At 47.2% G+C, this 27246-nt stretch overlaps 1 protein-coding gene across 4 annotated transcripts in view; it reads right to left on the bottom strand.

Moving 5' to 3' along the window:
* Positions 1 to 8967: 8967 nt before the first annotated feature.
* IFNGR2 (interferon gamma receptor 2) overlaps positions 8968 to 27246 on the bottom strand; it is a 33694-nt gene continuing 15415 nt past the window's right edge. The window contains exons 3-7 of one of the 4 annotated variants that reach the window (XM_069549154.1): positions 23714 to 23922; positions 18897 to 19042; positions 14758 to 14917; positions 13886 to 14043; positions 8968 to 9960 (exon numbers count right to left, since the gene is read on the bottom strand). In XM_069549154.1, the coding sequence (XP_069405255.1) occupies positions 9778 to 9960; positions 13886 to 14043; positions 14758 to 14917; positions 18897 to 19042; positions 23714 to 23922 (856 nt within the window). In that variant the 3' untranslated portion in view covers positions 8968 to 9777. Of the gene's footprint in view, positions 9961 to 11145; positions 12198 to 13885; positions 14044 to 14757; positions 14939 to 18896; positions 19043 to 23713; positions 23923 to 27246 lie in introns of those variants that run through there. The other 3 variants (XM_069549139.1, XM_069549162.1, XM_069549148.1) reach the window with 3 other exon arrangements.

Raw genomic sequence — 27246 nt, forward strand, 5'->3', positions numbered from 1 at the left:
ATTGTTTATTCACTGTTTTTGGCTGTGCTAGGTCTTTCTCTAGTTGCTGCAAGCAGGGGCTACTCTCTAGTTGCGGTGCCCGGACTTCTCATTGCTGTGGCTTCTCTTGTTGCGAAGCAAGGGCGTGCGGGCTCCAGTAGTTGTGGTACATCAGCTGAGTTGCCCCCAGGCATGAGGGATCTTCCCAGACCAGGGACTGAACCTGTGTTCCCTGCAGGATTCTTAACCACTGGACCACCAGGGAAGTCCATGACTAGGTATTCTTGAAGAATGCGCATCAACTGTTGTTCAGTTCAGTTCAGTTCAGTCACTCAGTCGTGTCCGACTCCTTGCGACCCCATGAATCGCAGCACGCCAGGCCTCCCTGTCCATCACCATCTCCCGGAGTTCACTCAGACTCATGTCCATCGAGTCCGTGATGCCATCCAGCCATCTCATCCTCGGTCGTCCCCTTCTCCTCCTGCCCCCAATCTCTCCCAGCATCAGAGTCTTTTCCAATGAGTCAACTCTTCGCATAAGGTGGCCAAAGTACTGGAGTTTCAGCTTTAGCATCATTCCTTCCAAAGAAATCCCAGGGTTGATCTCCTTCAGAATGGACTGGTTGGATCTCCTTGCAGTCCAAGGGACTCTCATCAGTCTTCTCCAACACCACAGTTCAAAAGCATCAATTCTTCGGCGCTCAGCCTTCCTCACAGTCCAACTCTCACATCCATGCATGACCACAGGAAAAACCATAGCCTTGACTAGACGGACCTTAGTCGGCAAAGTAATGTCTCTGCTCTTCAGTATGCTATCTAGGTTGGTCATAACTTTTCTTCCAAGGAGTAAGTGTCTTTTAATTTCATGGCTGCAATCACCATCTGCAGTGATTTTGAAGCCCCAAAAATAAAGTCTGACACTGTTTCCACTGCTTCCCCATCGGTTTCCCATGAAGTGATGAATGCCCCTCAATTTTGGTTTGTCTGATGTCCCATTGTGATTAAATTCAGGTTATGCAGTTTTGGCAGGAATAACATAGATGTTACATTTTCATAACATCAAAGTAAGCATACATCTGTCCCCATCCTGGTGGTTTTAACTTTGCTTGCCTGCTCAAGGTGGGGTCCACCAGGTCTCTCTACCATAAAGAAGCTATTTTTCTCCTGTATAATTTTAAAAGTACTTTGTGGGAGGAGCGACTGATTAAGTCAAATAGAACAAATTCATTGTACTTTTTACTAACAGCATTATGTAGACTTGAACTGAAGTGACCCTGTGATATGCGGAGGAGAGAAATAATTTGTGTCTAACAAGTTACAGTCTTTATAAGTGGTTCCTGTCTGCTTGAAGAAAAACCCAGGTGCAGCAAGGAGAGGGGATTCAACCTCACCCTGAAATCTGCCCGTTGCAGGCTCTACTGTCCCAGTGTCTCTTGCTCCGGAGCACTGAGCTTCCATTTTATAAAAAATTCCTGATATTATTTCATTATAAAAATGAATGTTCTCCAGAAAATGGCTGGAAAACATACAAGTTAAAAGAAGAAATTCACATTACTGTCTAAAGTCTACTAATGGCTTTTGGGTGTGTAATATGTTTTAAATTGGATTTTGCAAGTTAGCCTGGAAACTCACCATTAATTTTGACAGTTTTTCAAGAAGAAATTCTAAGTCTCAAAGGAACCAAATACTTTGTATTCTGTGTATGTACATGGCACCGCTGGGGTTGTGCAGTGCACAATCTATACAGATGTACACATGGCTGAGACTATTGGTGCTGTGTTCATCTTTCACTTATAGCATGGGGCTGGCCACTTGAGAAGGGTTTGGGTACCCAGAGTTACACACAGTCACACTGAGGTTCACAGCAACACTTCAGAAAGGAGTCAGTCAAGAAGCATGTCAATTTAATTGATGAATTAAATTTTATTCTGGGCCCCTTACTGGCCTGTTGGCAAGGACTCAGAGTCCGATCTGGGCTCATCAGCTCTTGGAGGTCCTAGGTCTTCTCTCTTGCTCTCAACTACAAACAGGACACTTATTATCCTTAGGGATATGAAATCAAATAGTTCTGTTCACCTGAATGCAAAAATGAAGTAAGTCTAATTCATGTGTGTGTGTGTGCTTGGTTGGTCAGTTGTGTCCAACCCTTTGTGACCCCAGGGACTGTAGCCCACCAGGCTCCTCTGTACACGGAGATTCTCCAGGCAAGAATCCTGGAGTGGGTTGCCATGCCGTACTCCAGGGGATCTTCCCAACCCAGGGACTGAACCCAGATCTCCAGCATTGCAGGCGGATTCTTTGTCATCTGAGCTGCCAGGGAAGCAGTCTAATTCATGTTCGTTATAAATTATTAATTCACAGCACTAATTAATTAAAGTGTAATATAATTACATTGATTATATTAATTTCACTAGTTAATATCTTTTGCACGTGATTATGTTTTATTTTTATTTATTTTTAACACCAAAAACATTTTGTATTGGGGTGTGGCTGATTGACAATGTTGTGAACAGTGAAGGGACTGCACCGTACATATACATGTATGCATTCTCCCCAGGACCACCCTCCCATCCAGGCTGGCACGTAAGATTGAGCAGAGTTCCATGTGCTATATAATAGGTCCTTGTTGGCTGTCCATTTTAAATATAGCAGTGTGTACATAACCTTCCCAAAGTCCTTAAGTATCCCTTATCCCCCCCGGTAACCATGAGTTCATTTTCCGTGAGTCTCTTCCTGTTTCTTAAGTAAGTTCATTTGTATCATTTCATTTTAGATTCCACATTTAAAGGATGTCATATTACATTTCTCTCAATATGAGACTCTAGATCAATCCATGTTGCTGCAAATGGCCTTATTTCATTCTTTTCAACAGCTGAGTAATATTCCACTGGGCAAGAATCCCTTAGAAGAAATGGAGTAGCCATCATAGTCAACAAAAGAGTCCAAAATGCAGTACTTGGATGCAGTCTTAAACTCGACAGAATGATCTCTGTTCGTTTTCAAGGCAAACCATTCAATATCAGAGTAATCCAAGTCTATGCCCCAACCAGTAAAGCTGAAGAAGCTGAAATTGAACGGTTCTATGAAGACCTACAAGACCTTCTAGAACTAACACCCAGAAAAGATGTCCTTTTCATCATAGGGGACTGGAATGCAAAAGTAGAAAGTCAAGAGATACCTGGAGTAACAGGCAAATTTGGCCTTGGAGTACAAAACGAAGCAGGACAAAGGCTAACAGTTTTGCCAAGAGAACACACTGGTCATAGCAAACACCATATTCCAACAACACAAGAAAAGACTCCACACATCGTCATCACCAGATGGTCAATACCAAAATCAGATCACATTCTTTGCAACCAAAGAAGGAGAAGCTTTATACAGTCAGCAAAAACAATACTGGGAGCTGACTGTGGCTCAGATCATGAACTCCTTATTGTCAAATTCAGACTTAAATTGAAGAAAGTAGGGAAAACCACTAGACCGTTAAGGTATGACCTAAATCAAATCCCTTATGATTATACAGTGGAAGTGACAAATAGATTCAGGGATTAGATCTGATCGACAGAGTGCCTGTATGGATGGAGGTTCATGACACTGTACAGGAGGTGGTGATCAAAATCATCCCCAAGAAAAAGAAATGCAAAAAGGCAAAATGGTGGTCTGAAGAGGCCTTACAAATAGCTGAGAAGTGAAAGGCAAAGGAGAAAAGGAAAGATCTATCCATAGGAATGCAGAGTTCCAGAGAATAGCAAGGAGACATAAGAAATTCTTCTTAAGTGAACAATGCAAAGAAATAGAGGAAAACAACAGAATGGGAAAGACTAGAGATCTTTTCAAGAAAATTAGAGATACCAAGAGAACATTTCATGCAAAGATGGGCTCGATAAAGGATAGAAATGGTATGGACCTCACAGAAGCAGAAGATATTAAGAAGAGGTGGCAAGAATACACAGAAGAACTGCACAAAAAAGGTCTTATTGATGGTGTGGTCATGCACATAGAGCCAGACATCCTGGAATATGAAGTCAAATGGGCCTTCGGAAGCATCACTACAAAGTTAGTGGAGGTGATGGATTTCCAGCGGAGCTGTTTCAAATCCTAAAGGATGATGCTGTGTAAGTGCTGCACTCAATATGCCAGCAAAGTTGGAAAACTCAGCAGTGGCCACAGGACTGGAAAAGGTCAGTTTTCATTGCAATCCCAAAGAAAGGCAATGCCAAAAATAATTCAAACTACTGCACAACTGCAATCATCTCACACACGAGCAAACTAATGCTCAAAATTCTCCAATTCTTCAACAGTACACGAACCATGAACTTCCAGATGTTCAAGCTGGCTTTAGAAAAGGCAGAGGAACCAGAGATCAAATTGCCAATATCCGCTGGATCATCAAAAAAGCAAGAGTTCCAGAAAAACATCTATTTCTGCTTTATTGACTACACCAAAAGCCTTTGACTGTGTGGGTCACAACAAACTGGAAAATTCTGAAGGAGATAGGAATACCAGACCACCTGAACTGCCTCTTGAGAAATCTGTATGCAGGTCAAGAAGCAACACTTAGAACTGGACATGGAAAAACAGACTGGTTCCAAACTGAGAAAATATGTCAAAGCTGCATATTGTTTAAACTGCTTGTTAAACAATGCTTTTTAAACTTATATTGAGTACATCATGTGAAATGCCAGCTGGATGAAGCAAAAGCTGGAATCAAGATTGCCAAGAAAAATATCAAGATATGCAGATGATACCACCCTTATGGCAGAAAGTGAAGAACTAAAGAGCCTCTTGATGAAAGTGAAAGAGGAGAGTGAAAAAGTTGGCTTAAAACTCAGCATTCAGAAAACTAAGATCATGGCATCCGGTCCCATCACTTCTTGGCAAATAGATGGGGAAAAAATGGGAACAGTGAGATATACTGTATTTTGGGGGACTCCAAAATCACTGCAGATGATGACTGCAGCCATGAAATTAAAAGACACTTGCTCCTTGGAAGAAAAGCTATGACCAACCTAGACAGCATATTAAAAAGCAGAAACATTACTTTGCCCACAAAAGTCCATCTAGTCAAAGCTATGGTTTTTCCAGTAGTCATGTATGGATATGAGAGTCGGACTATAAAGAAAGCTGAGCACCAAAGAATTGATGCTTTTGAACTGTGATGTTGGAGAAGACTCTTTAGAGTCCCTTGGACTGCAAGGAGATCCAAGCAGTCCATCCTAAAGGAAATCAGTCCTGAATATTCATTGGAAGGATTGATGCTGAAGCTGAAACTCCAATACTTTGGCCACCTGATGCGAAGAACTGACTGACTGGAAAAGATCCTGATGCTGGGAAAGATTGAAGGCAGGAGGAGAAGGGGACAATAGAGGATGAGATGGTTGGATGGCATCACCGACTCAATGGACATGAGTTTGAGTAAACTCCGGGAGTTGGTGATAGACAGGTAGGCCTGGCGTTGTTACAGTCCATGGGGTCTCAAAGAGTTGGATACGACTGAGCGACTGAACCGAACTGAATATTCCACTGTGTGTGTGTGTATATACGTACATACCACATCTTCTTAATCCATTCCTCTGTCAGTGGGCATTTAGGTTTCAGCTAGATATAGCTTTGTAAAGAAACCCTGGGGGTCTACCTCACCCCCTTTTTTAAATAAATGGGGGAGGGGGCCCAGAGAAGTCCCTCCTGCCTGCATTCTGTTAGCAGGATGAGATTTTAGGCAGCATCCTTCTCGGTCTTCCTAGAGCGCCTGTGAGCAGCGCCAACCAGCTCCCTCCACCAGTTGGGTGCTGCCCCAGGTACCCTCTCGGACCTGTGGGTTGGCGCCCTCCTGATGCAGCTGGCCATCCTCAGTCACCAGAGACTGGAAGCAAGGAGGGCGAGGTGACTTCCACCGTGTTCCCATCAGAGGGCTGTAGCTTCTTCGGAGGGCCTGCGAGCACACTGAGGAGCCGGAGGCCTGACTGCTCCACGGGAAGATGCCTGTGTGGATTCACACTGCCACCAAACAGTAGGGATGGTTTAGGAGGTTCTTGCCTAAAACACAGGCTTTCTGGGATAAACACCTTTATTCTGGAGAGCCCTGGAGCCCCCTAGGGATATACAGTTGTTTTCCGGTAGCCAAAGGCAGTGTAACTTAGTAGCTATGCAGACTTTTAAACATCCTATGAACTGAGATAAATGATGATGAATGAAATAGAAGTCAACAAAGGCAGATGCCCCGAGCACAGGCTAGGACCCAAGCTGTTCTCCACACTGGCAGTTTCTGAGTGAGAGGGCAGCTGTGGTTTTGCAGTGAGTGAACAAACATCAGCGGGTGACCTACAGATGCGGACAAAGTCTCCCTTCTCTGCCCGTCCCTCACCCCCATGTCCTGCCTGGGGTTCTCCCCTCTGCATCCTCATGCCCATCAGCTCCTCATCCTGCTGGCCTTAGTATCACCCAGATCAAGAGGGGCTGCTTCCTCTCCCATGGCCCCGAGGTGAACCCCCTCACCCCAACCCCCCCTCCACATCCCCCTACCCCCTCCACATCCCCGTACCCCCCTCCACATCCCCCTACCCCTCTCCACATCCCCCTACCCCCCTCCACATCCCCCTACCCCACAATCACGTCTGCAATCTGCATGCCGAGCACTGTGGGACCACCAGGGGGCGCTATTCACAATGAAGGTCCAGGACATCGTATGTTGACTTAAAACGGCACAAAACAAAGGGTCTTGAAGGACGGGTTCTTTATCTGATGCACATAGTAGTCATGTGTGAGTTAGCAGTGGCCTTGATCCAACCCTCCCATCATCTCTGGGTGGCCTAGCATTGATCTAGGGCCTATGTTTCTCCATTGGTTTTCCTACACCTAAATGACCTCCAGCCTTTCCTAGTACATATTTCATAACGTACTTTGTAGAATAACATGCAAGCATCAAATACCCCTCCTCCCATGTAACACATGACCTTTGATTCACACAGTCTCAGCAGCAAATGGGGTGGGGTCTTGTAGGGACCTGTAACTGTATAAACCTAAATAATGGGAGTAAGTCTCTTTACTCCTATACAATGTACACTTCATTGTACAGATCAGAGGTCATCAGACTCTTTCTGTAATGGTTCAGGTGGTGAATATTTTAGGCTTCGCAGGAAAACAAGCTCTTGCAACAATTCAGTTCCACCTTGCAGCACAAAAGGAGCCACAGACTATACATAAATTGAATGAGAGTCACTGGGTCTCAATAACAGTTTAGTTATGGGCTTCCCTGGTGGCACAGCTGGTAAAGACTCTGCCTGCCATGCAGGAGACCTGGGTTCACTACCTGGGCTGGGAAGATCCCCTGGAGAAGGGAAAGGCTACGGATTCCACGGACTATATAGTCCACAGGGTTGCAAAGAGTCTGCCACAACTGAGCGACTTGCACTTTCACTATGGACATGTGTGCATGCGTGCTCAGTTGCTCAGTTGTTTCTGACCTTTGTGACCCCATGGACTGTAGTCCATCAGGCTCCTGTGTCCATGGGATTCTCCAGGCAAGAATACTGGAGTGGGTTGCCATGCCCTCCTCCAGGGGATCTTCCCGACCCAGGGATCGAACCCTGGGTCTCCTGCACTGCAGGCAGATTCTTTACTGTCTGAGCTGCCAGAGAAGGAGTGTCTTAAATAATTTCTGTCCTCTCCTTCTGCATAATGGGCCAGCCCCATGCTTACTGAAGGACGGGGAGGCCCTGAGAGGCCCTCAGTGAACCCAGTTGGGTGTCAGTGTGGCCCCTTCCCTACGCAAGCCTGGCCCCTGAGAGGCACCAGGTCAGAGCACCAGCCCTGCACTTGAACTCTGTCACTCACTGAAGCTGCCGTCTTCAACTAAGAGGGGCCTTTCCGGTCCTGAAGCCCACCCAGTCTGCCCCAGGACATTGGACTGTCTCCGCCCTGAACCCAATGCAGCCTCATCAGAATCTGGTCCCCATGACCAGCCTGCCTGCCCCTGACTAGCTGGCACCTCCTTTTATGGAGGGTGGCACAGAGAGCTTACTCCTAACAGCGCATCTGTCCCCCCTTCCTGCTGGACTCACTCTTAGCTGGTTTTCTTCCTGCTGTACACACATTCTCCCCACCTCAACAAGCTGCATCGTACGGCCCAGCAGAGGAAGCGCTCACATCCTCAGTTTCCTAAATGGTTTGAGGGCAGTCTTTACAACTGTCCTCTACCAACTCCCGGAGATGGTGATGGACAGGGAAGCCCGGCGTGCTGCAGTACATGGGGTTGCAAAGAGTCAGACATGACTGAGCAACTGAATGACAACTCTTTCTCCAACCCTGTCCCAACTCAAGGCGAACCTGATTGATAAAGTAGACATCTCATAAGGGGACTCCCCTGGGGTGGGGGTGGGGTGTCCTTTCCTCTCTTGTCATCCTGGATGGCAGGGGTCATGATTGGTTAGAAAGGCAGCCCAAGGGCCAATTCCTCGCCAGAGGTACAGGGCCCACCTGAGACAGCAGGTGGTTCCATCCACCAGTCCTAGGTACTTCATGGACCTACTGCGTCTCTACTTCCCGTTGTCAAGGTTAGGCTGCCCGTGGGGGCTTCTTTCTGAAGCAGAACTTACGGCAACATGTCACTTTCTATGTGTGTTGGAGGGGAGGTGTGAAGTGATGCATCCATTTCCTAAACCTCAGGAATCAGATAAATGGATTTTTAGCCCATTGGTACTTGCCCAATGAGAAGACCAGCAGCCCAGCGGATACATTGTTGGCCATGAGCTCCTTCCCTTTACACGCCTTGCTCGACGTATGCAACACATCACGTACGAATGCAGGGCTGATGCAGCTTCTGCGAACCCCCCTGCCTAACTTTTCAAGCAGTCCAGTGACACAAGTCAGAAGGTCTTGCTGCATGACCTCTGGGTGAGTCTGCTGGGGGTCAGAGACAGCGTCATAGCAAAAAGCTGAAACTGCAGAAAAGAGGCTAAAATAAAGGAGGTGGAGAGGAAACCTTCACACAGACTTTCAAGTGTCCATTTATTTACAGTTTTTGGCCTCACTGTGCAACAATGTAGGATCGTAGTTCCCCGACCAGGGGTCAAACCCGCCATCTCCAGCACCGGAAGCATGGAGAATTAGCCACTGGGTCACCAGGCTGATAAAAAGTTAGTGAAACAGTCTTTTATTTCTAGTTTGGAAAAAAAGAAAGTCCCTTAAATTACTAGAAAACTGTTTATAGGATTAATTACATTTTAAGCCAGGAGACTGGGCATTAAGGACCACTCAGTGTCCTTTGATGGGAGAGGCTGGGACAGGTTCCGTGACCTGTGCAAAGGGCTCGAGGTCCTTGCCAGAGCCAAGGAGAAGACCCCGTCTCCTGACCACCCAGCCCAGGCAACAATGTCCAAAATATCACAGCCTGTTTGCTAACAAATAATTACATGCCTTTTTAGTGTTTAAGCAAAAACTTTTTTTTTTTTTGGTTGCAGAATCAGTCTAGAAACTTACAGGATTTAGGCCTTGTGGTTCCGCTGGTAAAGAATCTGCATGCAATGCGGGAGACCCTGGTTCGAGCCCTGGGTTGGAAAGATTCTCTGGAGAAGGGCAAGGCTACCCACTCCAGGACTCTGGCCTAGAGAATTCCATGGCCTATATAGTCCCTGGGGTCGCAAAGAGTTGGACACGACTGAGCGACTTTCACTAGTTAAAAAAAAATGTTTGTCTCTCTCACAACTAACTTCTTCCCAGGCACCCCAGGGTCTTTTTGTGACGAGACTAAGGAGCAAGTGGCTCTATCCAGTCCTGACAGACTTGTCGCAGCTTCCTTGGGTCAGAGAACTCCTTCCGTGGGCTGGTGGCTTGGATCAGCGTTTTGGTTCCAAGAGCTTTGGGGAGTCCCTTCTTGCTCATTCTCTGGAAACGTCACAACTGACACGGAGTCCCAGGTGTCTTCCTTTGGTGAGCTGTCCTTGTCCAGGGCGTCTAAGATGGGCTGAGCCGGGTCCTTTAAATACTTGAAAAATTGAAAACCATCACCATAATTAGTCTGCAAGTTCCCGATATCAGACATTTTGATTTTAGTTCGAGTTGGCATAATCCTGTATCATTTTGGTGTAACTTCCACTTCTATCCTCCAACGAAACAGCTTCAGAAATCCTGAAAACCCCTCCCCGCCCTTCCTGTCAATAGCTTTCACACGAATCCAAGGGCCAACCAAGGGGATACTCTGAAAGTGTGTAAGGTGTGTAACTCAGGAAATGACTTGCTGCACTGGCTGGATGAGGGCTTGTGGGCTATTCACCTGGAATGTCTCTGGAATTCTAACTTTTAAGGAAAGGAGGAAATGAAGCCTCCTGGTCACCTACAAGGTGAGGGTGAAGAGGGAAAGTTCACGGGCATTTTTTTCTCAGCTACCCCAACCCACTAGGTGTTTCTGCTTTATATAACATACACGTGGGTGTGGAGGATCTGCAGCGGACAGCCATGGGTGAATGAGAAAGTGCAGGTCCTTGATGCGAAATGCTGATCTGCACCCTTAACGTGCCGTGTCTCTCCTGCCTCTGCTTTGGGCTTAGACATCAATTACCAAGGGCTTTCCAGGTGGCTCAGCGGTAAAGAATCCGCCTGCCAAAGCAGGAGACGCAGGTTCGATCCCTGGGTCAGGAAGACTCCCTGCAGGAGGGCATGGCATCCCACTCTGGTATTCTTGCCTGGGAAATCCCATGGACAGAGGAGCCTGGCAGGCTACAGTCCATGGGGGTCGCAGGGAAGTCGGACACGAATGAGCAACTGAACGACCACCACCACAACCAAGTTACCAAGAACCTACTGCGTGGCTCTTGGAAATGCTGAAAGATACTGAAATCCAGTCAGCTTAGCTCTGGCTGGCAAGAGGAGGGACAGCGGCGGGTCACGTGTGCTTGCGGAACCTCACAAACGGAATGCAGCCAGCTTAGCGCTGGCTGGCGAGCAGAGGAGCAGCAGCGTGTCACGTGCACTTGTGAAACCCCCAAAATACAAGCGAAACATGAGTCATTTTCTCATGTAACTTCAGTGACCTTTGATATAGACTTTTCACACTTTCCCAGGAAAGCAAATCGAAAGACTCTGTGTTTTAGGTTCAAGCCCCAAAGAAACAAGTAGCAGTAAATTCACTTACTGGGGCCCTGCTGCTAGTTCTACTGAGAGACGGTTTTTTGTTTTTTTTTTTGTTTTGTTTCTTAGTTTTTTGGCTTCATCACACGGCATGCGGGATCTCAGTTCCCTGATCAGGCACTGAACCTGCGCTCTCTGCAGTGGAAGTACAGAGTCTTAACCACTGGACACCAGGGAAGTCCCGAGACGGAGATCATTAATGCAAGTAAAACTCCGAGCTGACAGCTGTTCTGGTGTGACAGTATTAACCAGGAAAATTGGTTGCTGTTGTTTTTGCCGTTATTGCAGTTTTGTGGTAGGAACACCTAACTTGAGTTCTACTCTCTAAACACATCTTGAAGTGCACGTGCATGCTCGGTCACTCAGCCGTGTCCAGCACTTTGCAACCCTATGGGCTGTAGCCCGCCAGGCTCCTCTGTTCGTGGGATTTCCCAGGCAAGAATACTGGAGTGGGTTGCCATTCCCTTCTCCAGGGGACCCTCCCGACCCAGGGATGGAACCCGAGTCTCCTGTGCCTCCAGCATGGGTAGGTGGAATCTTTACCACCACGCCACCCGGGAAGCCTGTTTAAGGGCACAACACAGTACTAATTATAGCACAATCTTGTACAGCAGAAACCAGAACTTATTCATCTTGCATAACTGAAACTTCCTACCGTTTGAAAGCAACGCCCTGCTCCCCTCTCCCCTCACCCCTGGTAGCCACTGTGTCACTCTCTGCTTTTCTATGAGTTTGACTATTATTCTACTTAGAGTCTTCAAAAAGCAGAATCCTACAGCATCTGTATGCAGGTCCCAGTAGGGAGTTCAACATGTATTTCTCATAATGTCTGTATCCCTTAAACAGCTCATGACATATAAAGGAAAACAAGTGACTGCAGCTCTTTCTAGACTTTGTCTATATAGACGAGATATAACAACATGAGACTCTGTTTCTAGTACTTTTATTCTGATTTTCCTGAAGAATGATAAACCTCCAGAGGCAAACAGTTTCAAGTATTCTTCTGTCAGCTAGCTTCTGATCCCAAGAACGTCCCAACGTCCTCAGAGGACCTGGCTGCCTCACTGTGCCTTGGGGAGGGGGGCTGCGGTGTGGCTGGGCAGGAAAACAAGACTTTCTGTAAGACCCGCTGGACTATGAAGAAGGCTGAGCACCAAAGAATTGATGCTTTCAAACTGGAGTGCTGGATAAAACTTTTGAGAATCCCCTGGACAGCAAGGAGATCAAACCAGGCAATCCTAAAGGAAATCAACCCTGAATATACATTGGAAGTTGGAAGGACTGGTGCTGAAGCTGAAGCTCCAATACTTTGACCACCTGATGCAAAGAGTCGACTTGTTGGAAAAGCCCCTGATGCTGGGAAAGACTGAGGGTAAGAGGATAAGCTGGTTGGATGGCATCACCGACTCAATGGACATGAGTTTGAGCAAACTCCGGGAGATGGTGAAGGACAGGGAAGCCTGGTGTGCTGTGGTTCATGGGGTTGGACATGACTTAGCAACTGAACAAGGCCCACCCATTCCACTTTTCTTTCTTAAATTCTTTAAAGTAACATGGCCTGTGCGCTAGGCATGCAAGGCTTTGAGCTCATGGCTCTCGGTGTGTTTACTCTAGAATCCTCCTGCACACTGTCTGACCCAAAGCTCATGCTCTTGATTGCAGCCTCCACTGGTCCATGAGCTCCAGCCAGGCTCCCTGGGGACAGTCTCCAAAAGCCTGGGATTGATGTGTTGTCTCCAGTGGGACCTACCACGGCCAGTCTCCTGAATGGGCCAGACTAGACCATCTTTTGGCCAACCTCATGCCATTAAAAAAAAAATTTTTTTTTTATTGTGGAAAAGTACATATAACATAGGGGCTTCCCTTGTGGCTCAGTGTAAAGAATCCACCTGCCAATGGGGAAGATGCCCTGGAGGAAGAAATGGCAACCCTCTCCAGTATTCTTGCCTGGAGAATCCCATGGACAGAGGAACCTGGCGAGCTAGTCCGTGGGGTTGCAAAGAGTCGGACACGACTGAGCGAATAAACAACAAACACATGCCATAAAATTCACCGTCCTGACCGCTTTTTAAGCGAGCAGCTCAGTGGTGTGAAGTCTATTTGGATCGCTGGGCAACCATGACCACCATCTGTCTCTAGGACTTTTTTCATTTTATTCACAGTAAAATTGAAACTGTCCCCGTTAAATATGAACTCCCCATTTCCTCCCTCCCTCCAGACCTGGGCAACCTCTATTCTACATTCTGGTTCTGCGAATGTGAGCCCTCTTAAGTGCTCGAATATGTACAATCATGTAGTATTTGTCATTTTGTAACCCGTTTATTTCCCTGATTGTAATGTCCTCAAGGTTCATCCCTATCACAGCATGTCTCAGAATTCCCTTCTTTTTTAAGGTTAACATTCCATTCATATGTATATAGCAGATCTTTTTTTTGGGGGGGGAGTGGTGAATCATGAGGCTTGCAGGAATCTTAGTTCCCCGACCAGGGACTGAACCCCAGGGCCACAACAGTGAAAGTGCGTAAGTCCCAACCACAGGACCGCCAGGGAATTCCCACCACATTTTATTTATTCACTCATCTGTCAATAGACATTCAGGGTGTTTCTACCTTTCGGCTATTATTCAGCAGAATAATGCTCCTATGAAGATGAGTGTACAAATAACCAAGTACCACTTTTAACTCCAACCTCTGTGTCTGGCTTTGGCCAGTGTCCTACTCTTAGGTGTTAATGGGGGGCAAGAAAGACTGACCAGTCACCCCTGTGGGTGTGCACACACATACCTCTTCTATCTGTGATGGAATGCTTGGCGGGGAGTGGAACCAGTGTTTAACCAGGCCTCTGTATTTCAGAACCAGGAAGAGACAGGACCCCACCACCACTGACAGCACCAAAAAGGTTGTCGCGGCGGCGAGGATGTCTTGCTGAAGCTTGACAGAGGCTAGAGAGACAACCAAAAAATGGACAAGATGACCCCCACATGTTACAAACATCAGGTAATTTCTCACCCACCACTGCATAAATACACTTGATGTCCCAGGAAAATGAATGGATACTGCCTCTCTTCCACCCCACCCTACATGCTTTATTGAACTCTTGAGAGTCCCTTGGACAGCAAGGAGATCAAGCCAGTCCATCCCAAAGGAAATCAGTCCTGAATATTCATTGGAAGGACTGATGCTGAGGCTGAAGCTCCAATATTTTGGCCCTGATATTAAGAGCTAACTCTCTGGAAAAGACCCTGATGCTGGGAAAGACAGGGCAGGAGAAGAAGGGGGAAACAGAGGATGAGATGGTTGGATGGCATCACCGACTCAATGGACATGAGTGTGAGAAAACTCTGGGAGATAGTGAAGGACAGGGAAGCCTGGCATGCTGCAGTGCACGGGGTTGCAAAGAGCCGGGCACGACTGAGCAACTGAACAACACAGGCAATCCTAAAACAAAGCAGGTGTTACCCGTCTGGCAGTTCTTGTTCTGGAGATTCCAGCACAGCCTTGTTGTATCTACTGTGAATTGCTGTCTTAGCCCGTCCTCTCTGGATCTCCCTACACTCATCACTACCCTTCACTGAATAAGCAATCCCTGACTGCACTATTTTAGGAGTGTTCTGTTCCCAGCTCAGAAAGAAAGCACTTAGGAAAGCATACGTTACCATCTGCTGCTGTTTTGGAGCATGATATGTTGCTTAAATGTCCAGGTCGAGAGATGTTTTCTTTGGTCAAAATCAGTTTTGCCTGGACTTGAAAACAGTATACTCTTAAGGGTTTTAAATCGTTCAATGTGATGAAGTTACTCTCGAAAGGGTCTGTCACCTGCGGAACAAGCATCAACAACTGCACATGAAAATTACCCACACGGGTGTGATCAAGGCCTTCCATCTTCTTCAGTGTTTCCCCAGATTCACATTGAACACAATAACCAAAGAATAAGGCAATTCTGGCTTTAAAGAGACAGAATACCAATTTTACACATATAATGCTTACAGCCGACAAATTTAGCTTGTGAAAGCTAGGGAGGAGTGCTGAGAAACTGCTGATGGCATTAGAGCTGTATTTCTGGCCGTGAGATCTGAAGCCCCATTGCAGCAATGGAGCGTCCAGAGCTCGAGTTTAGCAAATGCCAGTTTCCAGGACGAAATTTTCTCCTTTGAAATGAACATTGTATATTTCATGGTTAGTCTCGTCTACAGCTTCCAGTCAGTCGATGAACAGAGGGGAAAAGGGCATTCTAGGAAATGATGGTGCTTGGGTTCCGGATCTGCTTCTGGTTCTCGCTTTACCGTGCTGATTCCCTTTACAGTTCTGGTGTACATGGTCTTAGAGGTTTATGTCATCAGGGAAGAGCTGGGTCCCAAATTCTTAGAGGGTCGTGTCCCCTGTCTCCACCCCTGCTGTGACCTCCCTCCAGTTTGTCGCCTCCATATATTTGGTCGATGGCCCCTCTCTCATTCCGGACAAACTGTCACTATTCTACAGGGAAATGAGAGAAAGACACCACACACTATGGCAGTACGGGATTCCTCCTAAAGGACTGCTTTCGTATTGGGAGACACAGCAGAAAACACGAGGCTTCCCTGGTGGTGCTAGCGGTAAGGAACACAGGAGACACAGGAGACGCAGGTTCGATCCCTGGGTCAGGAAGATCCCCGGAGGAGGAAACCCATTCTAGTATCCTGTCCTGGGAAATCCCATGGACAGAGGAGCCTGCCAGGCTACAGTCCATGCAGTCACAAAGAGTCAGACACGACGGAGCGTGCACGCACACACACACTCACACACAGAATACGCTACAACCATTTGAAATGGTGGCAGGTAACACATGCTTCAGAATGTGGAGATGAAGTGCCTTATTATATATGTTGACTGAAAAAAAAGGCAGATCATTCAACAGTATATCGGATATGATCTCATTTTTAAAAATACAAATGGTCATACTATATTTGAACAATAGGATTATAGATGATTCATAACTTTCTAGTCTCCTGTTTAACAATGATGACTGCCAGGGCAGAAAAGAAACGATTTTTACTCATGACACCACATAAGGCAATTTCAGGGAATTCTGTGGAAGTCCAGTGGTTTAGGACTTGGTGCTTTCACTGTCACGGCCTGGGTTCAATCCATGGTTGAGGAACTAAGTTCCTGCAAGCTGTGTGGCACAGCCAAAAATTTTTTTTAAAATAAGAAATAATTATTTTTAAAAAGGTAAATTTAAGGACAATATGCTTTTCTGAAAAAAAAAAAAATCTATTTATTTGGCTGTGTTGGGTCTCAGCTGCAGCACGTGGGATCTTTCCTTGTGGCGCACAGGCTTAGCTGCCCTTCAGTATGTGGGATCTTAGTTCCCTGACCTGGGATCGAGCCCAGGTTCCCTGCCTTGGAAGGCAGATTCTTAAGCACTAGACCGCCAGGGGAGTCCCAACACTATTCTTTTTTGAGTTTATTTCAGCAGCCAGTTGGCTTTTCCAAAAGAATCACAGACTACAGAGAATAGCTACCGTTCTGAGACTGCTGTCCTTAGAAAGGTCTTGTTTGCAAGGCTGACCCAAGGCTGGCATCTGGGAACTTGGCTTTGAGGAGCGTCCCACCGATCCCTAAGTGATAAGGCTGTTTTAATGTATAAATGATGCTTCTGACGCTGAACGCCTGCTCTCCCTCTGGGAGTCAGGAGCTCTGGTGTCTCTGCTGGGTCGAGGGTGCCTGTGTGACCAGCCCCCAGTATGAGCCCTGGGCACTGAGTCTCCCAGGAGATTTTCCGGGAGATGCAATTTCACATACTCGGTCACGCTTGTTGTCGGGGGGATGAGGGGAAGACTTCTGGAAGCTTCTGCCTGGACTCCTTCAGACTCTGCCCCCCGTGTCTATTCCCTTTGATGACTCTGTTCTGTGTCTTTTCTCTGTAATAAGTCACAGCCTTAAGTACAACTGGATGCTGAGTCCCTGAGGATCGTTGGGGCAAATCTAGGGGTTGGGTTTGGGGTCCTTGACATTTGGACTCACAGCTGGAATGAGACTGTAGTAGTGGCTTTCAGAGTCACTTAAGCCACAGAATCTTTTGCTCATGGAAGTCCAAAGCATAGATGCTCTGGTTGAAAGGGGAATCCCTTCTGGATTCTTCCAGACCTCCTCTGTTCCAGTTGACCAGACCTCTGAACTCAGATTTGGGGAAACGATTATTTCTTTCTTGCTGAGAGTCTGCCCTTCAGTGAGTTTTGCCTTCCTCGGTGTTTTTACACTCACCGTAAAGAAAGAGGGCTTCCCTCGTGGCTCAGCTGGTAAGGAATCTGCCTGCAGTGAAGACCTGGGTTTGATCCCTGGGTTGGGAAGATCCCCTGGAGAAGGGAAAGGCTACCCACTCCAGTATTCTGGCCTGGAGAATTCCATGGACTGTTTAGTCCATGGGGTCGCAAAGAGTTGGACACACTGAGTGACTTTCACTTTCATAAAGAAACAGAGCAAGTGCAAATGTCAGCAACGTGGGAGAGACACAGCACTGAAAGCATGGGCCCCGGGGCCAGGCGTCTCCTCCGCTCGCCTCGGGCAGCCCTCACACTCGCTCTCCCTCTCAGTGAAACCGGGGGCGGAAAGGCTGAACAAAAGGATGTATTCAAAGTGCCCGGCCCAGTGCCAGACACGAAGAAAGCTCCAGATAAACATACAGCTCTTAAAATTCTTATAAAAATTAGAGCAATGTTGAATATAGGAACTCAGGAGGTTTACACACATAGTGAAACATCATTAAATGTAGCTTGAAGGGACTTCTCTGGCAGTCTAGCGGTTATGACTCTGGGCTTCCACGGCAGGGGGCACAGGTTCGATCCCTGGCTGGGGAACTAAGGCCCATCCCCTAGCCCCCCTGCTGTCACACAGTGTGGCCAAAAAATAGGAAAAAAAATGCAGCTTGGATGATCAGACACTGGAGGTGACTAAAGGCCATCAGTTTTTCCTTGTGATACACCCAGGGCTGACCAGGCCCCTTTGCTCTGACGCCTCCTTTGTCAACCTTACCCTGCCCGAGCCCCTCATGTGGCCCCATTTCTCTTTTTTAAATTAATTAATTAATTTTATTCTGGCTGTGCTGGGTCTTTGCTGCGGTGCATGGGCTTGGTTGCCCCGAGGCATATGGGAATCTTAGCTCCCCAACCAGGGACTGAACCTGTGTCCTTCGCATTGGAAGGTGAATCCGTAACCACTGGACCACTGGGGAGTCCCAGGCCTGCATTTCTGATGGATCCGGGCATGTTCAGTTCCCGGATGTGCCCAGCCTTCTCCAACCTACTGGCCCTTCTCCTTGGTACACGCCCTCTTCTCACCTTCACTGAGACTTTTCACCTATTTGCATTGCCTTCTTTGAAAACCATTCAGATCAGAGATGTCACACAGCTTAACCTTGTAGACTGCAGGAGTGAAAATAGGCCCATGAGTAGAAACAGGCCCATGAAACCTTCCCAAACGCTGGAGTGTGGCAAAGACTCCCTGGGCACCGGCTGAATCCAGACCCAGACCGCAGGGACTGTGTGATACGAGGCAGAGAGGGCCCTGCAGATGGGTCTTGTCCTCTAAGGGTGCACTGGCATACCCTGGTGTCCTTGGCCATTTGATTTTCCTTTTGGCTGAGCAGAGCAGCTTGTGGGATCTTAGTTCCCTGACAATGGGTTGAACCCACCAACTGCAGTGGGAGCTCAGAGTCTCAAGCACTGGACTGTCAGGAAATCCCCTCCTTGGCCTTTCGTTTGCTATCCAGAAACTCCAAAGAAAAGAACATCCAAAACAAAGAAGAACATGCTCTTGCCTGTTTGTCTCCTGCCTTCTCCCAGTAGTAGACATAATACACAAAATAGGCCTCGGAGGCAGGGACATCAAAGGGAGCAGAAAGCCTGATGATAAGCGAGCCTTCTTCTGGGGTCACCCGGATGTTTTCTGGAGGCCCAATGGTAGCTGAAATAGAATTACAAACGAGATCCATTAGTCTATGTAGATACATGTGTGTACACGTACGTGCATAAATATATATATATATCCTATGCAGTGCTGAGTTGCTTTAATCGTGTCTGACTCTTTGCGCCGCCAGGGACTGTAGGACTGTAGCCTACCAGGCTCCTCTGTCCATGGGATTCTCCAGGCAAGACTACTGCAGTGCGTTGCTATTTCCTCCTCCAGGGGATCTTCCCAACCAGGGAATGAACCTGTGTCTCTTGTGTCTCCTACATTGGCAGGCAGATTTTTTACCAGAGGTCTTTCTGCCATACGCTATGCTAATAACATGTTTTATAGGCCAGCTTTATCAGGTTTCCAGAGAGCTGGAAGGTTAACCAAAGGTCAAATTTTCATGAAGAGAGGGAAAAGATTTTGTTAGCTCTTACCTTCTATATATATATATATTTCCTCTGTTACATATTTTTTATATAAATAAAAGTGGTGCTTACAAACTTTTAAATACATTTCTCTTTTAGCTTTTTCCAATAGGATAACTGAGAAACACTGCCATCATGAGGGCTGCCCCGGCTCAGGGTAGAGAGCCTGCCTGCAGTGTAGGAGACCTGCAGATGTGGGTTAGATCCGTGGGTCAGGAAGATCCCCTGGAGGAGGAAGTGGCAACCCACTCCAGCCTGGAAAAACCCACGCACAGAGGAGCCTGGCAGGCTGCCGTCCAGGGATTGAGGACAGAGCGACTAAACAACACTATCATCAATCTATTTGTTAAGACTTTTCATGTACTGGAATACATATCACTGGAGAGCCAAGTACTATGATTCTGGTACACTCTAGAAGAAAGACTATAGCATTTATTAAGTAAGCATCTAAACTGTATAATTAACCGGAGGGACTCAGATCAAAGAACAGGTCATGTGCCCCAAGTTCTTAGGGGCCTGTTTCTGCACGTTTGACACATGCACGCAGACGATCATATCGCTGGGAACCGTCACATGTTCACGAGAGGGGGGCTGGCTTTCTCTCTAGCTTCCACGCCCCACCCTGGGCTCTCCCAGGTTGGGAAGGGTTAGGCATGTGGTCTGGCCACCTTTCTCTCTGGGTAAAAGTAACTGGTCCCCGCAGGGTCTGCACTCTTGCCCTCTCACCTCCTTTGTTCTGGTGGAGGAACTAAGTCCAGACAGATACACTGTCGGGCGGGGCCCATCTCAAGCCCCAGTGTTAGCAGACTGGCCACGAGGAACAGAAAAAGCTCTCACCACACCCACTCACGGACGCTGGCACGCACATCTTCAAGTTGCCCTTTAGACGGCAAAGTCGCCAGAGCACCGGTCAGCCTGCCCATGTGCAGGGCCAGCCCCCCCTTCCCCCCCGCTGAGCAGATTCTCTAGACTTTTATGTGACTCACCAAAGGGAGTGGGTGTGCATGCCCGGATGACCACATCCCTTCACCACTGAAAGGTCAGCACCCAGGAGTCTGATCCCAATGTGATGAGCCTGTCTCTCCAGGGCAGACAGCCTGCCTTCTCTCCAAGCCCAGAAGGAGGACCTGATAGGTCTGTGCAGTCACTATGGACAGTGGAGTCCACGGCCTGAGTGATTGCTCGAAAGCTGGCAACACGGATTTTACACGTGTGTCCGCATGGATCTGCATGTAACAACCATGGAAGGCCATCCCCATTTCTCAGAGGGGGCAACTGAAGCCCAGAGGGATATGACCTGCCCAGAGTAACAGCCAGTTAGGGGCAGCGTTGAGGTTTGAACCCAGGTTTACGTGATGCTAAAGCCTGCCCCCTTCAGCCACTGTCCCAAGCCCTCTCCCCTCGAGCCCTCGGTAAGGCATCGTCACGCTGTTTTCCCATCCTGACTCGACCACAAGTGCCGAAAGCAGCAATGGGCTCTGCAAACACCACCGGCTCGAAGTGACACTCTGGCAGTAACTTAACCAATGACGCAGCCAGCCGACTCCGGCCGGGAAGACAGACGGCAGCAGCTGGCTGACAGGAGACTGGTGGCATCACGACAGGCCCTGCTTCTGTTGCTGCCGTTACTTTGTTCCCTACTAATCCCACTGAGGTGGTGCTTCACAGCTCAGACGTCTGGTGGCGTTCCATTCAAGGACAGAGGCCTGGTCCACAGCAGATGACCAGCTGGCAGGGACCATGCTGCCTTCTCGTCCCATCCTCAAACCGCTAGCAAAAACCACTGATTTTTTTTTTTTCCCCTCTTAGCTTCTTATTACAGGAAATTTCAAACACCCAGCAAGTAGAGAGAAGACTGTAGCCAAAGAGCACGTACTCGTCACCCAGTTTTACATCAACCGTCAAGGCCTGGCCAGTTTTGTTTCTCTTTCACCTTGTAAGGACCATCTTGACCCTCCCACTCTCCGGATGGTTTGGAGCAAATCTCAGACATTACATCGTTGCATCTATAAGATACGTATCTTGAAAAGACCAGACCCCTCCCTTTAAAAAAATTAACAAAATACCATTATAACATCTACAGTGTGTGAACAACAATTGCTTAGTAAGTCATCAAATATCTAGACAGCGATCACATTTCCTCAACTGTCTTATACTTCTGTTGAGCTTGAATAAAGATCCCAAGAAGTTCCATACTTTGCATCTGTGTAGACACAGGAGAATTATCAGGCATAGCTGACCATGTGAAAAATGAATCGCTAAACCTGATGCCCAGAGCCAACTCGTTAGAAAAGACCCTGATACTGGAAAGATTGGGGGCAAGAAGAGAAGGGGACAACAGAGGATGAGATGGTTGGATGGCATCACTGACTCAACAGAGATGAGTTTGAGGCAACTCCAGGAGATGGTGACGGACAGGGAAGCCTGATGTGTTGTGGTTTATGGGGTTGCAGGGAGTCGGACACGACTTAGTGACTGAACAACAGCAAAAGGAACAAGTCTATGAACTAGTGTTTGATGCGGAGAAGGTGATGGCACCCCACTCCAGCACTCTTGCCTGGAGAATCCCATGGACGGAGGAGCCTGGTAGGCTACAGTCCATGGGGTCGCTAGGAGTAAGACACGACTGAGCGACTTCCCTTTCACTTTTCACTTTCATGCACTGGAGAAGGAAATGGCAGCCCACTCCAGTGTTCTTTCCTGGAGAATCCCAGGGACAGGGGAGCCTGGTGGGCTGCAGTCCATGGGGTCGCTAGGAGTCAGACAAGACTGAGCGACTTCCCTTTCACTTTTCACTTTCATGCATTGGAGAAGGAAATGGCAGCCCACTCCAGTGTTCTTTCCTGGAGAATCCCAGGGACGGGGGAGCCTGGTGGGCTGCCGTCTATGGGGTCGCACAGAGTCGGACACGACTGAAGCGACTTAGCAGCAGCAGCAGCAGTAGTGTTTGATGACTCTGACGCCCCTTTTAATATCCAGAAGAATGTCTGTTCATTCAGTCATTCCACAGATATTTTCTGCTACATGACAGGTACCAGTCAAGGCTGAATTCAGAGCATTCCTGAACATAAAAGAATTCGTGCCAGGTGATGGTGCCCAGTGAAGCCAATATATAGTATATTCCATATACTATTAATAGTTCCCCACTCAGCAGAGAGGCTGGCCAACTTTCTCAGTCAAGTGCCAGGGTGAATGTAGGCTCTGACAGGTCAGACAGCCCCCAGCATAACTGCTCAGCTGGCCTGTTGCAGCATGGAAGCAGCAATAGGCAACACATCAATAGATGGGGAAACTGTGTTCTGATAAAACTTTTTAAATTGAAGAATAGTTGATTTACAACACTGTGTTAGATTCAGGTGTGTGTATGTATATATATATATACCTTTGCGTGCATGGTGCTAAGTTATTTCATTCATGTCCAACTCTGTGTGACCCCATGGACTGTAGCCCGCCAGCCTCCTCCGTCCGTGGGATTCTCCAGGCCAGAATACTGGAGTGGGTTGCCATGCCCTCCTCCAGGGGATCTTCCCAACTCAGGGATCGAACCCATGTCTCTTACATCTCCTGCGGTATCAGGTGGGTTCTTTACCACTAGCGCCACCTGGGAAACCCGTACGTACATTCTTTTTCAGATTCTTTTCCATTATAGGTTATTTTAAGTTTCCTGTGCTGCAGAGCAGGTCCTTGCTGTTTATCTATTTTGTATATAGTAGTGTGTATCTGTTAATCTCACACTCCTAATTCTCTCTCCCCCTTCTCTACTTTGATAACCTTAAATTTGTTTTTGATGTCTGTGAATCTGTTTCTGTTTTATAAGTAAGTTCATTTGTATTATAGATTTAAATTCCCCATGTAAGTAATCTCATACAATATCTATCTTTCGCTGTCTGGCTTACTTCATTTAATGTGATAATCTCTAGGTCTACCCACATTGCGGCAAATGTCATTATTCCATTCTTTTTTATGGCTGAGTAATATTCCATTACATATGCGTGTATACACACACACCACAGTTCTGATAAAATCTTATTTACAAAAACAGGTCAATGGCTGGATTTGATCTGCAGGCTCCCTAGTGTAGCGAATCACCCTCCCCTAGCCTCAGCCTCTGTGGACAGTACTCTGGTCTGACCATCACACTCAACTGGGTGCTGGTTATTTAGGCTGAGAGGCAGGACTTAGGCGCATGGAGTCAGTACCGCTTAGCAAAGAGCAAAGTGCAAATGTTAAAGGAATTTGTACCCTAGTCCCTTACCATTCCGATAGTGTTCGAACCAAGGTGCTGTTGCCCAGGCAGAAATGAGGCCCCCCAGCTTAGCTCGAACACGTAAAGAGATGTTGAAACGCCGTGGGAACCCCTCCGAGAGGCTGTTTGCAGTAAAGTCACACTCTGTTCTGGTGAGGTTCGTACAATCCACCTTGCTATCTTCTTTGTTGACGTCATACCAGTTACTACTGGTGCTGCTGCAAACAGAAAAAAGGATTTCACTTAGCAGAAATCTCTCTTTGATCACATATCACAGTTCTCCCAGGGTTGAGTTTTTAAAACATTTTTTTCATTGCGATATTCCTCACATACCACACACTACACTCATTTAAGGGGACATTTCAATGGCTTTCAGTATACACGCAGGGTGGAGCAACCCTCCCCACACCCATTTTAGAATATTTTCATCATCCCCTAAACAACCCCCATGCTTAGAGCATCACTCTCAATCTCCCCCTATCCCTAAGCCCTGGGCTACCACCGATCTATTTCCTATCTCTAAGGATTTGCCTGTTCTGAACACTTCGTAGAAATGGGATCATAAGTGATGTGGTCTTTTGTGATTAGTGCCTTTTGCTTAGCCTGTTTTACTTAGTATGTTTTCAAGCGTGATACATGTTGTAGCATATATCAGTACTTCATCCCCTCTTATGGCCAAATTAACGTCCCATTGCGTGTTTATCCCTTCATGTGCTGATAGACAGGTGGGCTGTCTTTTGGCTATTTGTCTTCTGGCTTATTCACTTTTTGGCTGTGAATAATGCTAAGAATATTCACATATAAATTTTTGTGTGAAATTATGTTTCCAGTTCTCTGGGGTGTATACCCAGAAATGAACTTACCAGGTCATATGGTTACTCTCTTTTTAACTGTTTTCCAAAGCAGCTGCATCATCTTATGTTCCCGGCCACAATGTATGAGGGTGCCATTTTCTCCATATCTTCACCAAGGCTTGTTATTATGACTTTTTTATTGAAGCCATTCAAGTGTCTGTATTTTCTCTGGTGACTAATGATGTTGGGTATCTTTTCACGTACTTACTGGCTATTTGCATATCTTCTTTGGAAAACCGTCTACTCAGATCCTGTGTCTCTATTTTGATTTGGCTATTTGCCTTTTAATTGCTGAGTTGTAAGAGTCTTTTTATATGATATATTCTGGATACAAGTCCCTTATTAGATATACGGTTTGCAAATATTTTCTCCCATTTTGTTCCACAGCCAATGTTAATGCTTCAAACTCAGCCTCTGTAGCCTCTGTGTTAGAACTGATACTGTGTTCATGCAACCACACCCCAGTTTCTCGCTGGTGTAGAGCTTTGTTTTCACCCCATAGCTGCCCATTTAAAAAGAGTCATGGACTTCCCTGGTGGTACAGTGGATAGGAATCTGCCTGCCAATGCAGGGGACAAGGGTTCGATCCCTGGTCTGGGGAGATTTCACATGCTGCAGAGCAACTAAGCCTGCGTGTGCCATAGGCTACTGAGCCTGTGCTCTGGAGCCCACCAGCCTACCAAGCCCACGTGCTGCAACCACTGAAGTCTGCAAGCCTACAGCCCGTGGTCTCCAACAAGGTAAGCAAGCACAGTGAGAAGCCCAGACAGTGCAGCGAAGAGCCACCCACTGCTTGTTGCAACTGGAGAAAGCCTGCACCACAGCGAGGACCCAGTGCACCCAGAAGAGAGCAAATAAACCACTGTTAAAAAAGAGAGAGTTCTGCCCCAAGGAAACCTGGCTGCCTGTAAGGCCATGCATCCTTGTAACTGAGAATGTACCCCCTGAATTCCGATACCACATGCCCACGCGGGATTCTATTAATAACCCCCGACTCTGAGCTCTGTCCTTAGGTGACAGACTTGAGAAAAGGCAGAGAGGTGACTCCAGAAGCCTCAGTGGGGGCTGCAGGCAGTGTCCCCTCGAGAGACAGGCAACTCTGGCCTGGAAAGAAGGGTCAGGGGAGACAGGAGAGATGAGGCTGGGGTCACAGCCGCTGGCTCTCCCACACCACGTGGGCTGCTAAGGGTCTCTCTGACCCAGTCTGGAGACTCAGCTTCTGCTAAAGTGGCAGGTAACCCGATGAAAGCGATATCAATACGTGTGGCCAAGGCTTCCACGGAAGATGCCCACCAGACTCACACACCACTGAACCTTGGAGTCCTGGGACCTAATTGGGAAGGGGATCACAAACCACAGGCGCCCCCTCTCAGACTGGGGGCTGTGCTACAGAAGCGGGCGAGTGATTTTTTTTTTTAAGTTACACAGATACCTGAAGGTACTCTCACCTTCTCCCTGCCAATTCCAGCTGTTGAACTGGGGCAAAAGGCCCCCTCTGGGATTAGCCGGGGAACTGACCTACCATGTGCCACCTCTTCCCCTCTCCTCCAAACTTGTCCGTTTCAGATTTATCCCAAGGATGCAAGGATTTTTTCCAATATCCACAAATTAATCAGTGTGACATGCCACATCAACAAACTGAAGAACAAAAACCATACCATCATCTCAATAGATGAGGAAAAAGCCTCTGACAAAATTATCAGCCATTTATAGTAAAAAAAACCCTCCAGAAAGTGGGCATAGAGGGGACATATGGCAACACAATATAGGCCATTTATGACAAACCTACAGCTACCATCACAGTCAGTGGTGAAAAGCTGAAAGCATTTCCTCAGAGACAAGACAAGGATGTCCACTCTCGCCACTTTTTAAACACAGTTCTGGAAGTCCTAGCTACAGCAATCAGAGAAGAAAAATAAAAGGAATCCAAATTGGAGAATAGGTTAAACTGTTACTGTTTGCAGATGACACGATATTACACACAGAAAATCCTAAAGATGCTACCAGAAAACTACTAGAGCTCATAAATGAACTTGGTAAAGTTGCAGGTTACAAAATTAATACACAGAAATCTGTTGCATTTCTGTATATTATTTCTATACATTAAGAACTACTTTTTTAAAGTGTTTCTTAAGAACAGGGTTTAAAACGGTACAAATCATCCAAATGTAAATGACAGCTGACACTGTTTGGCTCCCCATCTATTTGTAAAGGGTGAAAATAAATTGCTGTGGGCCCCATTTAAGTGGATAATGCAGTGAACACAGCCTCATGGCATGACACCACCCGGGCCTGGAGCCCCAGCCTCTTGCCCAAGCCTATGATGAATCAGCCAGCCTGAGCATTACCCAGCAGGCAGTCCTGGCTCCTGGCAATGTGTTCATATGGACAGCCTCTGTCCCCGAATTTGTCTAATCATGAGAGGGAGCACAACCTCGTGATTAAACACATGGGCTCTAGAGCCAGGTTACCCAGGTTCAAGCCCAGTTACTTCACTTCTCTGTTCCTCAGTCTCCTTATCTATAAGATGGGGATGCGCTACAGCATCTGATTCTTAGGGTCGTCTTGAAGGTTGATCTCGTGGACAAGAGGAAAATGCCTGGACCAAGGCCTGGGGTTTCTACTCAGTTCAGTTCAGTCCAATTGCTCAGTCGTGTCCGACTCTTTGTGACCCCATGGACTGCAGCA

This window comes from Ovis canadensis, chromosome 1 (assembly GCF_042477335.2).
Source record: "Ovis canadensis isolate MfBH-ARS-UI-01 breed Bighorn chromosome 1, ARS-UI_OviCan_v2, whole genome shotgun sequence".
Lineage (NCBI taxonomy): Eukaryota > Metazoa > Chordata > Mammalia > Artiodactyla > Bovidae > Ovis > Ovis canadensis.